We start from the raw sequence: 16442 nt of genomic DNA on the forward strand, positions 1-16442 counted from the left end.
AATATTTTGCTAGCAATGTTCCAATTGGGTACGATGTCTATGGTGTTATTGCAACAAGTACAAGTTTGTGACTTGTGAGTGCCAATCAAAACACTTTTCTAAATATTACGCTGTTTTCAGGAAAACATTTTGCCAAAGCATCAGGTGTGTACTTTCGTGTGTACGTCAATCTATAAACCTGTGAAGATCCGCGTTAGAGTTGGTCTTCAGCAATCCATGCTTGTCGTAAAAGGCGATAAACGGGATCGGCTGGTCAGGCTCGCTGACTTGGTTGACACATGTCATAGTATCCCAAATGCGTAGATCGATGCTCATGATGTTGATCACTGGATTGTCTGGTGCAGACTGGATTATTTACAGACCGCCACCACATAGCGGGAATGTTGCTGAAGGTGGTGCTTAACGACAAGCAGGCAAAATAACAACTGAGAATATAATCCACGGGTCACCAATTCTCTGACAAATCTGGTAAGTACATTGGACAGCAACGGGGAAACAGGACAATGTAGTTAGCGTACGTCACCCCTTGTCCTTTTCCGTGACCTCGGCTTGTCCCGGACTAACACGAGTTGGTCACGAATGTTTCACTGGAGGACAACGGTGCGGTCACAAAATCGTGACAAGGGTATAGTTTTGTTACACGTGTGTGAATCAATGATAATGTTTACCACCACCACCACATCAATTATAATTCATCATCATAATCATCAATTATAATAATTCTTCATCATCATCATCATCATCAATTATAATAAGTCTTCTTCTTCTTCTTCTTCTTCTTCTTCTTCTTCTTCTTCTTCTTCTTCTTCTTCTTCTTCATCTTCATCATCATCATAGTCTTAATCATCAATTATAATAAGTCTTCATCATCATCATAATCATCAATTATAATAATTCTTCATCATCATCATCATCACTATCATCATCATCATCATCATCATCATCAATTGTAATAATTCAAACAGATGACATGTCTATGTTGCAGACACCATGACCGCCATCACGGTTGCCTTGATATACTCCAACGTCTTGGACGTCAGTCACGTGGGCGTCACGTCACAGTTCTCCGACTGCATCCACACATGCTACCAAGACCTCCGGTGCTCTTCCTTTTTCTACGGCAACGACAAATGCTACACCAGCAAAACGTTCTCCAACGCAACTCCGTTCACAGTCACGGCTGACGTCAACTACTACGGTTGGGGTGTGGGAGGTATCAGCTCGGATTTATTTTGTTTGTTGTTTAACGTTAGTCTAGTGATCAACATCATGAGCATCGATCTACGGCATTGGGATACGATGACATGTGTCAGCCAAGTCAGCGAGCCTGACCACCCGATCCCGTTAGCCGCCTGTTACGACAAGCTCGGGTTACGGAAGACCAATTCTAACCTGAATATTCTTTTTTGACAATCCTAAATATCATGAGCTTTCATCGAGAGAATGTTCACAGCGTACATAATTATTACTTCGTGGACCAATTCTAACCCGTAGTTTCAGTGGTGAAGGAAATACAGCAGTGTCGTTTAGCGTTTATCATGACCTTAGACAGTAAAAATCATTGGTCGTCCTTTAATCATGGCACCCAGTTTATAGCTGTTGGATATCTCTCAGAGACATAGTCTGCTGACACCAAGCTGACCAGATCTTGTTTTATGCTCTCTCCGCCGATTGATGTTGACATACTGTGAAATAAACTGATTATTAACTGAAGTAATTGTTTTAAGGAAAAATGTAAAAGTAGCTTTGTACATGGTGTCCCCTATTATCATAGTCCAGCTGAAATGCTTGCCTCAATCACTCACAGACCGGACGACCGACCGATTGAACGACCGACCCACCCACCCACTCTCTCATTCACTCACACTCACTCACTCACTCACCTTTCTGGGCAGAATACGCATACGTTAAGCTATCAAGAGCTCCTGAATACAGTTTGCCAATAAATTATTGAGAAATTCTTTGTTTCCTAATACTGATTATAGAACTTTAAAGTAGGTGTTACATTTTGTAGTAGGGTACTCAATATGGGAGGCAACTCTTGTAGGCTTAAGAATGAACCTTACTACATCAAGAGTTATCTCCCCTGGTGTAGCAGACGGCTTCCTTTGTTGACATGGTAGATTTGACTGCAGAAGAGAAAAGAAAGCTGGTTCTAGATGATTTTGAAAGGGGTGTGACTAATGCAAAAGAGTTAGCTGGTAGACATGACATCCCTCTGTCTACAGCAGACATGACATTCCTCTGTCTACAGTATACAGAACGTTGAAAAATATTTAGTCAGGAGTTGGGCTTGAGCACAAGACAAGGGCAGGGAGGCCAAAGAAGTTCAGCACTACGGATCGCCAGCGACTTGGTCAGATTGTGGTAGGAGAAAACTGAAAAGCGTTGAGAATATCAGAAATGAGATGATTAATAGAGGAAGTCCTCAGGTATGTAATGAAACCCTTAGACAAGACTTACAAAGACTTAACTGGGTGAAAAGAGAGAGGAATTCCCTCACCATTGATGAAAGATGCACAAAAAGAAAGACGTTTAAACTGGTGAAGGGCTCACGATTATGAAGATTGGGATAATGTTTTCTTTTCTGATGTAAGTTCTGTCTGGCTTTCTCCGAGCTGTGTGAAAATCTGGACAAAAGATACAGTGAAACCTATCAACCAACGCCCAAAATATAGCCCGAAATTACACATGTTGGGTAGAATATCATCACGTGGAGTAACGCCGTTGTGTATTTTCACTGGCAATTTGACGAAGGAACGATATGTTGACAATCTTAAATGGTCACCTCATTCCAACGGCCCGAATACTGTATGTAGATAATTGGATTTTCCAGCATGATAACGACCCACAACACACTGCGGGCTACACAAAACAGTGGTTGTCGAACGGAAATCTTCAAGTTTTAGACTGGCCCAGCTACACCCCAGATCTTAACCCAACTGAGAATGTGTGGGGACTAATGAAGGACAGAACAAACCAAAACGGACTCAGAAATATTGAGGATATGAAGAAAGTATTGGTCGAGTCAGGGATAAACGACTTCTTACAAACTTCGATCGATAGTGTACCTTGGCGCATTCAGTCGTGTATTGCAGGGCAAGGAGGTCTCACAAAGTACCGAAAAGACACTTAGACTGTAAGATAATCATATCTCAACATATCCATTTAATTAAACGTCTATAGTCTATATATATACATGTATTAGATATTTGCCGAAACAACTTTCTCAATAATTTCCGGGAATACTACACATGTTACACTAAGTACAATCTGATCATGATACATAAAGGTTCATAGGTCCACCAGTTCAATCGATTCTACGGACGGAAACGGACAGATAACAATGAATCAATAGCGACGGACATTGATGGTTATTATTGATAAATCTTAGCTTTAACAAAATTGACCTCATCAAAGAATGCTTTCTATACGTCGATATTGATCTCCCGATGTCGGTGGTTAAACAAAAGGATTAAAGCAGAGGTTGAAGTGGATGTGTTACTGAAGTACTGAACAGTTATAAATAAAGTACTTCTCAGTCCAAGAGTTCTCGATACTAAAATTGAAAAGTACAATCTCCTTCAAAACCTATTCCACTAACGGTTTGATGCAGCTTGCTTTTGTTTTTAATGCAGCTTGCTATAGTTCTTAAGGCATTGATTGCAAGTAACATCTATGAATCTGCAATTTCATCTGGACTAAAATTGATCCTTCTTTCAAATGTAACAAAAAGCGAAATGAACTCTCAAAAACCTTCAGACGATCGAATAGCTTATTGTTGTTTACTCTGTCAGCAGTGTTCCAAAACACGCAAACTATCAAACCTGGGTCAGGCTAACCTGTTACAATATATGACACACAATGAACGCGGTCGAAGAGGCATGTATTAACTTAGTAAACACACATTGAACAGTCACCGGCGATTGACCACTAATCTCTGGTCTCTGACTGCTTTCCAATTAGTCACTGGTCTGGTGACTGTTTGGTGAATAGTCCCTGTCACTGACTGCTTGTCAAATAGTCCCTGTCACTGACTGTTTGCCAAATAGTTCCTGTCACACAGAATTTCGAATGTCGTTTTGGGTGGAATTAATAAAGTATTTGGAAATAACCCAAGTAACATGGTTTCTGTTGATAGTGACAATGGATACATTGTCTGATGGTGCTCTGTAAATATACACTTTGTTGGATACAGCCGAGGGAGGTAGTTATTTTAAAAAAAGAACGCTCGCCTCTTCCTCAACCGAAAAGAAAAAGAATCGCAAAAGAGATACTCAGCAGCTGTAGTCCATATTCTACTTACCGAACTATAGAAATGGAACAGGTAGCCGCACTTCTGCTGTTTAAGGTTTAGTTTCCAAATGATTTTTGAATAGTTGTTTGCTGTGCAAGTTGAATCCCACGGATAAGTGAGTGAGTTAGTGAGTTTAGTTTTACGGCGCACTCAGCAATATTCCAGCTATATGGCGGCGGTCTGTAAATAATCGAGTCTGGTCCAGACAACCCAGTGATCAACAGCATGAGCATCGATCTGCGCAGTTGGGAACCGATGACATGTGTCAACCTGCGTATTCTCAAATTTGACTTAAACTCTAACTGAAGTCAAAATTCAGACTTATGTTTGTGTCGAGGAACCGGAGCCTGATCTATTTAATCGCCGCAATTCTGGGTGTATCCGAGCTGAATCCCTTGTGATATGTCTTTGATGAATGGTTCCAGCCCCGGATTCGTCCAGAAAGGGGCTTCACGTATTTCTCATGCAGAATTCAAAACAGGGCCTTCAGCGTGAAGGGAGAGCGCTTTAACCTCTAGGCCACCCCACCATCCCAGCTTTTACTGCTGTTTTATAGAAAATGTATTTTCATCCTCGTGGGCGTTTTAGAGCAATAGCATACATATTAATGGATGGCACCATGCAGAGTCACAATATTCAATGTGGACGTGATCGATTAGTTGGACAGAAAAAAACTCAGAAATCAATATACTGGATTGAAAATATTACTCGACTACTTGCACAACTTTTCTCTCAAGGAATATAGTGTTTCTCCCAGAATCCAGAGCGACATAAGTTCAAAGGAGGCAAGCAATGACATTTTTCCAAGTATTATGTGAGGTTACGCATACATAGGATTCTTGAAGACTCAAGGAGCGCAGTTATTTCACTTAACTTCAACATGAAATAGAAACTAAAAACCAACAAGCGTTAATATTTTATTGTATTAAAACGAAGGGCATCAAATGAAAAGGACAGGGTGCCAAATAAAAAAGGGCATGGAGGTGCGCCTTGGGGAAAATACTTAGAAAGGAAACAAAGTTGGACTTTTTCCCAATCTCATTAACCATATATATCAATAAAATATGTTTTAAAAAAAACTCGCTTATTTCAGATTTGTGTCCGGAGCCGTTTTTATATCACAAACCCACTGGTCAGTGCTTATACGGGGAATGGGTGAATAAGCGGAACTTCACCTCGGCGGTCAGTTTCTGTAACAGTATTGGAGGCCGGCTGGCTGTCACGGACGAATCATACAAAGACAAGTATTTGGCTGCTATGGGCGAAACACGAGGTAAGCACTACTCTATCACATTAACGGAATTTCGCACTGCCAGTATATTGTGAACTGCCATTATAAATACTTTGCAGCAATTTGTACTGATTTGTGCATGTTGGTGTGTTTGTTGTTTAACGCCGTTCTCAGCAGTATTTCAGCTAAGTAGCGGCGGTCTGTAAATAATCGAGTTTGGACCAGACAATCCAGTGATCGACAGCATGTACATCGATCTACGCAATTGGGAACCGATGACATTTGTCAACCAAGTAAGCAAGCCAGACCACCCGATCATGTTAGTCGCCTCTTACGACAAGCAAGGTTCCTGAAGACCAATTCTGAAGTCACAGCTGTAGATTACTCCAGCATGGTGCAGGACTCTCTGGGAGACTATATATGTAATAAAGCGCATGGCTTTCTCATCTCGTATCTCATCAACACTAGCGGTTACACTGTGTCTATTCCCTCAGACATGAGTACTTTGTTTTGGGTAACTCGTCGTTTTTTCAAAGTAGAAAAGATCTTAGATCTTTATTAATTCGGGTTTTCTCTTGCATCAGGTGAACACATGTAACTGGAATTTATTCCACCTGCAGTAATACCCAACTTGCTCATTTCTGTGAATATAAAACGGAGCTTTGACAAGCCAGGGAGTGACGTCATGAACATCCGCCTATGCTTATAGGCACTGAGATGTGTTGTCTGATCAGTTTTGTCGCTTAGTCTCTCACTACTGACAATACTGTGCAAGGGAACAATTTTAACTGGGTACCAAAGAAAAGAGTATTATAACCGGGTACTAAAACAAATCATATTTTAACCGGGTTCCAACAGAAACGGGGCGGTGGGGTAGCCTAGTGGTTAAAGCGTTGGCTCGTCAATGGGTACAATGTGTGAAGCCCATTTCTGGTGTTCCCCGCCGTGATGTTGCTGGAATATTGCTAAAAGCGGCGTAAAACCAAACTCAGTCAGTCAGTAAGTCCAACAGAAACAATAGTATTTGTGTGCCGTCTTACGATTCTCACAAAAAAGCTCCTTGCGGAACATTAATAAAAAATGTCTGTAAACAATCGAATCTGGACCGGATAATACGGTGATCAACATCATGAGCATCGATTTACACAATTGGGATATGATGACATGTGTCAACTAAGTCAGTGAGCCTGACTACCCGATCCCGTTAGTCGCCTCTTACAACAAGCATGGGTTACTGAAGACCAATTCTAGCCCGGATGTTCACGGGTCTAAAACTGAATAAAACTATGTTATTATTGTTTTTTATTAGCATAGCATGATTATTATGTCTTAATCATAACAACAACGGCATTGTCAATAACGACGACGATGTATTTTTCTCGTTACAGCGGCAACGTTGTGGATCGGGGCAAAGAAAGACAGTGGGACCGTGAAGTGGGTGACGGGGGCAACGGTAGGACCGTTCACTAACTGGGACGCGGATCCTGCCACAACTACGGGGAGACTGTATAATCATGTCGCGGATCTCTCACAACTGGAGGACGTACGACTGTAGCTCAGAGTTCAGATTCATGTGTGAAAAGATCATCCCGTCTACTGATAAACCCTGCGGATTACTGACAGCGTTTTAGCCCAGACTGGACATCGTTGTTGACATGGACACATACGCCATGTTCAAGTGTACAAAGTTTTTAAATTTTAAAGTTAAAGAAAAAGTGTTATAGAATGAATTGGGCATGTGCATAAGGATTTATTTTGTTATGTGTTTTGTTTAACGCCGCACTCAGCAATATTCCATCTAGATGGCTGCGGTCTGTAAATAATCGAGTCTGGACCAGACAATCCAGTGATTGACATCATGAGCATCTGTCTACACAGTTGTAAGTAGGAGTGACAAAGCATATGTATATTTATTGCTCTTGGAATCGATAACGTATATAATTATGGATAGCGACTGCAAGTCACCCTATTTCGAGGTTCAAGGGGACTTATATTACTTGAAGAAAGTCTTTGATCCAAGTTAGATGAATTGCTTGATCGTGTTAAAATACAAAACGTCAAAATTTCCATTAAGCCGCGGAATTGTTCTTTTCAGCCCATACGGCCTCAGCATGCACGTGCATGAAGAATATTTTTTTAATTTATATATACACATTGGTTCACTCCCATAACGCCGAACTCCTAATATGCAGAATGAAAATTCAGTCTGGGCTAGAAGTTTATGCTGATTAGCACAACTAACTAGAAAATGAACTTGGCCACTCACTGAACTAAATGCCTAGTCTGCCCTTCTCCGTTGTCTTAGGTTTTCTTTAAACAACTTTAAAAGAGTCAAAAGATCGATAGTGGGGTGGTTAAGGCGAGGATTTTGTCAAAATTGTGCACTTTGGGTTAAAAGCACCAAACTTGGCACACTGATACATCGAACAATTCTAAACATTTCTGGATATGGATCCACCTCAGCAGTGCCCCCTGGTGGCAGAAAATCCAAGATGGCCGCCAGGTCGACTGAAATCTATAAGTATGTCAGTCTATGCTCAATATATCATAATTATCTTATCATATTCAGTATTTTATTAAGGAATGTTCGTCATAGTGCTGTATGTAATTTACATCTAGTATGTAGCGCCCCTGGTGTTGGCAAAATTCCAAGATGGCCGCCAAATTTAGATTTCTGAAGAATGTTTCAAATGTTTGTACACAATGTCAGTATTATTTGTTCAGATCAATTCAATTTAGGATTTTAAAAAATCCTTGTTTTGCAATAACAAATGAGTTTTACGTGATGATGGGACCAGAACAAGCCCTGAAACGTTGTACTCAAGAATAAAAATATGATGTAACCCAGAAAATTCTTTATGTTCATCAATAACAAATTAGATTTAAAAAACTTTAATGATTTTATCTCGGTATTTGGGAAATATGTTATTATTATTATTATTATTATTATTAGGATATTTATATATCGCACATATCCACGCACTGGTGCATGCTCAAGGCGCTGGTATTTTTCCCTCGATCATTGGATGTCAATCTGAACAGCACATCGCATTATCAATCTCAACTCCCTGGGGAGTATACAACTCTTGCAGCCACTAGGCGCACCGAGTTATTGTGGCTTTCGCATCCTAACGACGTACCCATTCACAGCTGGGTGGACTGGGACACATAGTCACAGTACTTTGTCCATGTTCACTGCGCGTTGCTGTACCCGCAACTAGGTGTTTGCACGTATTCATGTGGCCACCATCAGGTCAAATACCAACGGATTCGTGGGTTCTTTTAAGTGCACAGGGTTGTGTAATGTACAGTAGGGGTTGTGACAACACTGAAAGAGTCTACACACAAAGTTGACTCCAGTCACAGGTGGGCTCGATCCCGACACCTCAACCTCGCTGGATCACTAGCCTGGCGCCTTAGCCAGCTCGCCCACCGCGCCCCACGGTGTTACATTATTTTATATAATTTAAATATTGTTCACAACAGTTAATGACATGAGAATTTGTGTCAATGAGAATATAACTGAATTGTTTCAAGTGTATGCGTATCCTAATGTTCATATCGTTCAAAACACTTGGAGATCGAAAATTTCAAAATTGAAACTTGGAAAATGGCATTGTTTCACGCATCCTCGGTGATGAAGGGTTATTACATCATGTCGTTTTTTTATTTTCTTCAAGGCACATGTGTGTTCACAGCCGTGTCAATCTACACTTGTCAGAAGGATACACACAGAACGTGATCTTCACTACGAGCTGTCAGATTTCCATTTTCGTGGAAGATGTGGTGGCTGAGTGGGTTAGATGTAGGGCTCTAACGATGCATCGAACTGTCGATGGATTGCAATTGTTGAGTGTCCGATAGCAATTAATCGATGGTAGAAACGAAAATTGTTTCCATAGTATGTGTGATTGTCGATAATTTAGTAATTGATTCCGTTGATAAATGCCCAGCACAAAATACACGATGTTTGGGTGCAGACTTGCAGATTCATTGAGTTTATGTTTCAACTGTTACTTGATCTGGCTTTGATGTTTCTGGTCGGTTATTAAAAGAGACTGAAACTACTTCAACTTGTTTTTATATAAACCATGCATTCATTTGGAAATAACTTCAAATCAGACATATCAAGGGAAAAAACTATTGCAATAGTATTGCAATAGTTAGCCGCAATAGGCTATCGCAATAGTATGTTGCAATAGACTATTGCTATCTCAATAGTTGTTATTTCTCAATAGTCACCCCTAGTTAGACGGCTGACGTGTGCTTGCGGTTAGGTGCCTTCAATCTTACAGCGTGGTTCTGAATACTTGCTCCTTGGTTTCTGTACAGCCGTCATCATCTTATAACGTCGGATATTACTCTTATAACGTCGGATATTACTCTTATAACGTCGGATATTACTCTTATAACGTCGGACATTACTCTTATAACGTCGGATATTACTCTTATAACGTCGGACATTACTCTTATAACGTCGGACATTACTCTTATAACGTCGGATATTACTCTTATAACGTCGGATATTACTCTTATAACGTCGGATATTACTCTTATAACGTCGGATATTACTCTTATAACGTCGGATATTACTCTTATAACGTCGGATATTACTCTTATAACGTCGGACATTCCTCCCACAAGAACCTTACAGACTGTGATATTACTATAACTATTTGTAAATAAATCTAGTTATTAAACTTGTATGATTTGTGGTCATTAAATCAGCATTTGAGACACATGCAACATATTTTTTATGTACGCTCATAACTCTGCTCAGGATACAAACATGATCCTCGACTGTGTTATTTGCACAATTCGTAAGAGGCGACTAACGGGATCGGGTGGTCAGGCTCACTGACTTGGTTGACACATGTCATTGTATCCCAATTGCGCAGACCGATGCTCATGTTGTTGATCACTGGATTGCCTGGTCTAGACTCGATTATTTACAGACTGCCGCCATGAGGCTGGAATATTGCTGACTGCGGCCTTAAACTAAACTCACTCACTCACTTTGCGCTAATCGATAGCATTTGAAGTGATGTTAGAATCAAGTTAGAATTAGGTTGTACGAAATGTATTTGAAATAGACTCACAAGACTTGCACAAGACATGATCACAAACATGTTCATGTATACACGGGCTACACGTGTGGTATGTTCCATCTAAACACATGCAGAACACATTTATCTGTCAAACACGTGCAGAGAGGGAACATGTTTACCTGTCAAACACGTGCAGATATGGAACAAGCTTAGCTGTCAAACACGTGCAGAGAGGGAACATGTTTACCTGTCAAACACGTGCAGAGAGTGAACATGTTTACCTGTCAAACACGTGCAGAGGGAACATGTTTACCTGTCGAACACGTGCAGAGGGTGAACATGTTTACCTGTCAAACACGTGCAGAGAGTGAACATGTTTACCTGTTAAACACGTGCAGAGAGGGAACATGTTTACCTGTCAAACACGTGCAGAGAGTGAACAAGTTTATCTGTCAAACACGTGCAGAGAGGGAACATGTTTACCTGTCAAACACGTGCAGAGAGGGAACATGTTTACCTGTCAAACACGTGCAGAGAGGGAACATGTTTACCTGTCAAACACGTGCAGAGGGGGAACATGTTTACCTGTCAAACACGTGCAAAGAGTGAACAAGTTTACCTGTCAAACACGTGCAGAGAGGGAACATGTTTACCTGTCAAACACGTGCAGAGAGGGAACATGTTTACCTGTCAAACACGATGCAGATATGGAGCAACCTTAGCTGTCAAGTACGTGCAGAGAGAGTGAACAAGTTTACCTGTCAAACACGTGCAGAGGAGGAACATGTTTACCTGTCAAACACGTGCAGAGAGGAACATAGTTTACCCGTCAAACACGTGCAGATATGGAACAAGCTTAGCTGTCAAACACGTGCAGAGAGGGAACATGTTTACCTGTCAAACACGTGCAGAGAGTGAACATGTTTATCTGTCAAACACGTGCAGAGGGAAATATGTTTACCTGTCGAACACGTGCAGAGGGTGAACATGTTTACCTGTCAAACACGTGCAGAGAGTGAACATGTTTACCTGTCAAACACGCAGAGAGGGAACATGTTTACCCGTCAAACACGTGCAGAGAGTGAACATGTTTATCTGTCAAACACGTGCAGAGTTTACCTGTCAAACACGCAGAGGGGGAACATGTTTACCCGTCAAACACCGTGCAAAGAGTGAACAAGTTTACCTGTCAAACACGTGCAGAGAGGGAACATGTTTACCTGTCAAACACGTGCAGAGAGGGAACATGTTTACCTGTCAAACACGTGCAGATATGGAGCAACCTTAGCTGTCAAGTACGTGCAGAGAGTGAACAAGTTTACCTGTCAAACACGTGCAGAGAGGGAACATGTTTACCTGTCAAACACGTGCAGAGAGGGAACATAGTTTACCTGTCAAACACGTGCAGATATGGAACAAGCTTAGCTGTCAAACACGTGCAGAGAGGGAACATGTTTACCTGTCAAACACGTGCAGATATGGAACAAGCTTACCTGTCAAACACGTGCAGATATGGAACAAGCTTACCTGTCAAACACGTGCAGAGAGTGAACATGTTTACCTGTCGAACACGTGCAGAGAGGGAACATGTTTACCTGTCAAACACGTGCAGAGAGTGAACATGTTTACCTGTCAAACACGTGCAGATATGGAACAAGCTTAGCTGTCAAACACGTGCAGATAGTGAACACGTGTACCTGTCAAACACACGCAGACACTAAACGATATATCAAGACATTCCGATTATATTTTAAAGGATTGTGAAGACATGTATTTTAAAGACGGGTGACGAAAATCCTTGCTGGGGACATGACACACCCACAGCGAATCGACGTAAGCTGACGTAAAATCCCTCTGTATACATTCATTTTCACGGGATACTGTCGGTGTGTTTGTCTGTTTGTTGTCAACATCGCAGTCATATTCCAGCTGTATGATAGCGGACAATAGCACAATTACATCAAAGCGCATTCTTCACAAGCTAGTGGTTGACAGCAAGAGCAAAGGTTTTCAGACATCTGTAAAAACAGACCAAAGTGTCTTTACACCAGTGTCGAAGGATAGTTTGCTTTTTAAGCCTCTAAAAACATTCATCAGGATTCGTCTTAACGTTAATTTGATTGACGTTTCGCTTTTAGCATATTCTGTTTGGGCGGTGGGGTAGCCTAGTGGTTAAAGCGTTGGCTCGTCATGCCTAAGACCGAGTTTTATTCCTCACGTGGGTACAACGTCTGAAGCCCATTTCTTGTGTCCCTACCCGAGATATTGCTGGAATACTTCTGAAAGCTGCATAAAACCATACTCACTCACTCACTAACAACAGATTCTATTTCACCATGTTTTAAAACTGGAAATCAGTTCAAACTGTACACTTAAATATTGCAGATGATTTGGGGCTGTGAAGTTCTCTGGTTCATCATTCACTCAGTGCCCTTTTCTTCTTCTCTTGAAAGATGTACGCGTTGTGCCTCTTTCTTTCACAGCACATTTACATTGTAGCTGATATCGAAACGCTAAGTATGTTTCATTTTTCTAGATAGTGCCAGTAGCCAAACGATGTCAAACTGAACCATGAACTGTAGAATTGGCATCCATGGGACCACACACCATAATTGTTTACAGAACCTTTCATTGGCATCCCACACACCACAATTGTTTACAGAACCTTTCATTGCCACCCAGGGGATCACAGACCACAACTGTTTACAGAACCTTTCATTGCCATCCACGGGATCACAGACCACAACTGTTTACAGAACCTTTCATTGCCATCCACGGGATCACAGACCACAACTGTTTACAGAACCTTTCATTGCCATCCACGGGATCACAGACCACAACTGTTTACAGAACCTTTCATTGCCATCCACGGGATCACAGACCACAACTGTTTACAGAACCTTTCATTGCCATCCACGGATCACAGACCACAACTGTCTTTACAGAACCTTTCATTGCCATCCACGGGATCACAGACCACAACTGTTTACAGAACCTTTCATTGCCATCCACGGGATCACAGACCACAACTGTTTACAGAACCTTTCATTGCCATCCACGGGATCACAGACCACAACTGTTTACAGAACCTTTCATTGCCATCCACGGGATCACAGACCACAACTGTTTACAGAACCTTTCATTGCCATCCACGGGATCACAGACCACAACTGTTTACAGAACCTTTCATTGCCATCCACGGGATCACAGACCACAACTGTTTACAGAACCTTTCATTGCCATCCACGGGATCACAGACCACAACTGTTTACAGAACCTTTCATTGCCATCCACGGGATCACAGACCACAACTGTTTACAGAACCTTTCATTGCCATCCACGGGATCACAGACCACAACTGTTTACAGAACCTTTCATTGCCATCCACGGGATCACAGACCACAACTGTTTACAGAACCTTTCATTGCCATCCACGGGATCACAGACCACAACTGTTTACAGAACCTTTCATTGCCATCCACGGGATCACAGACCACAACTGTCTACAGAACCTTTCATTGCCATCCACGGGATCACAGACCACAACTGTTTACAGAACCTTTCATTGCCATCCACGGGATCACAGACCACAACTGTTTACAGAACCTTTCATTTCCATCCACGGGATCACAGACCACAACTGTTTACAGAACCTTTCATTGCCATCCACGGGATCACAGACCACAACTGTTTACAGAACCTTTCATTGCCATCCACGGGATCACAGACCACAACTGTTTACAGAACCTTTCATTGCCATCCACGGGATCACAGACCACAACTGTTTACAGAACCTTTCATTGCCATCCACGGGATCACAGACAACAACTGTTTACAGAACCTTTCATTGCCATCCACGGGATCACAGACCACAACTGTTTACAGAACCTTTCATTGCCATCCACGGGATCACAGACCACAACTGTTTACAGAACCTTTCATTGCCATCCACGGGATCACAGACCACAACTGTTTACAGAACCTTTCATTGACATCCATGGGATCACAGACCACAACTGTTTACAGAACCTTTCATTGGCATCCATGGGATCACAGACCACAACTGTTTACAGAACCTTTCATTGGCATCCCACACACTAACTGTTTACATTTCATGCCATCCACGGGATCACACAGACCACAACTGTTTACAGAACCTTTCATTGCCATCCACGGGACCCCGTTTATGTTATGATTACCATCACCTTTTGACTTGAGTTGCCTGTAAAGCTGCTTTTTTATGTATGAAAATTATATTCTACGTGAAAGATATATATTTTTCTTTTCCTATTTGTTTTTCTTTCCAAACATTTTATTTTGCCTTAACAAAGACAAATAGCAACACTATTGAGAAGTCCGGTTTCCTACCTAGTTTCAATTATTATTTTATCCATATAGACGTATGTTTTACTGACTTTGGATTCCTTGACATGATTTTGTTGGTAATCTTAAAACATGTTTTATTCAAAACCCTCAAGGGTTCCAAATTGGAATCCAGCTGTTTCATGATCTACATATATTAAACTTATAAAATCAGCTCTAAAATATTGTGGGACCTAAAATGCAAGGTTAGGACTGAAAATTGCTTTTAGTAACTGCATTTTCTTATTACAGTTGAAACAAGACTTGAAACTGTTTTTGTGTGTTTTGTTCTTATCCTTTTAGGTTGGAAACCACGTGAAGCTCCTCCATACTTGCAGCATACACAGCAGATAACTTCATGTAATGAACAATCCGCATAAAATTTCAAAGAAATCATTTCATTTAACAAATCATTTTCATGCTAAGGAAAATAGTCATTCAACTGGTAAAAAAATTTAATTACTTGAAAGGCACCATTTTTCAACTATTAACACAAGAAACAACTGTTGTAGCAATTCACGTGTGTCATAATTGTAAACTAATCATTCCTAGAGAATTTCAATCTTTTAAAACATTTTCTGCTGATTTGCATTAGTGAAAACAAGTAAAACGTGTATCTGATATTGTGACAAAAATTGTTTAGGAACATCTACAATGATCTTTGTTAACATTTTTGCTTGCAAAGTAACATGTTTCTATTTTCTGTTTACACATAGCAATATCAATCGCCAAAACGCAGCAATATTCAATCAGTATTTGCATCCATTTCACATGTAGAATGATTCCATAGGGTATGATATTGGTTTAAGATATTGTGTATGCAAGAACATAGATTACCCAAAAAGGCTTATAACATGCTTGTTCATTTGGACAACATTGGTAAAGTCACTTGGGCATCTTATGTAAGAAATCTTCTGTTTTCACATGGTTATGGTTTTGTATGGTTAAGTCAGTTGGTGATGCAAGTTTGTTTTTAACTCAGTTTCGAGAAAGAAGTCTTAATATGTTTAATCAAGAATGGTATTCAGTAATAGATAATAGTTCACGGTACGACTCTTATAGAATATACAAATCACTACTCCAGCCGGAGAAATATCTGTCGTTTTTAACATCAAAGAAATTAAGATATCCATTTATACGTTTTAGGTTAGGTTTGATCAACATGGTGGTAAACGAAGGAAGACGTTTTTTTATTAAACGATGCAAGAGAATGTGCCTACTGTGTAATATAGATGTGGAAAATGAAATCCATTTTTTACTTGTATATCCTTTGTATAAAGATTTGCGTACGAAATATATAGCTGAATATTATCTATGTAAGCCACCTACATTAGCATTTAAACTACTTCTTTCATCAATTGACCAGCATGTAATAATAAAGCTGTCGTACTATATCAATTATGCTCTTATTAAACGTAACAATCTGATAAAAAGTGTTGTAGGTCCATCGTATTTCACTACTTGTACATAATTTACTGCCTGTATCATGATTTGCTGTTTAGAT

General features: G+C 40.6%; 1 protein-coding gene across 1 annotated transcript; it reads left to right on the forward strand.

Annotated features, from left to right (window-relative positions):
- Nucleotides 1-989: 989 nt before the first annotated feature.
- Nucleotides 990-8485, forward strand: LOC124255639. The gene is made up of 3 exons (XM_046689536.1): nt 990-1213; nt 5391-5570; nt 6917-8485. The coding sequence occupies exons 1-3, from the start codon at nt 991-993 to the stop codon at nt 7081-7083; spliced, it is 570 nt and encodes a 189-aa protein (XP_046545492.1). The 5' UTR covers nt 990; the 3' UTR covers nt 7084-8485.
- Nucleotides 8486-16442: the final 7957 nt, after the last annotated feature.

Source organism: Haliotis rubra, unplaced genomic scaffold (genome assembly GCF_003918875.1).
Source record: "Haliotis rubra isolate DU_JTF1 unplaced genomic scaffold, ASM391887v1 Scf604, whole genome shotgun sequence".
In the NCBI taxonomy this organism is placed as follows: Eukaryota; Metazoa; Mollusca; class Gastropoda; order Lepetellida; family Haliotidae; genus Haliotis; species Haliotis rubra.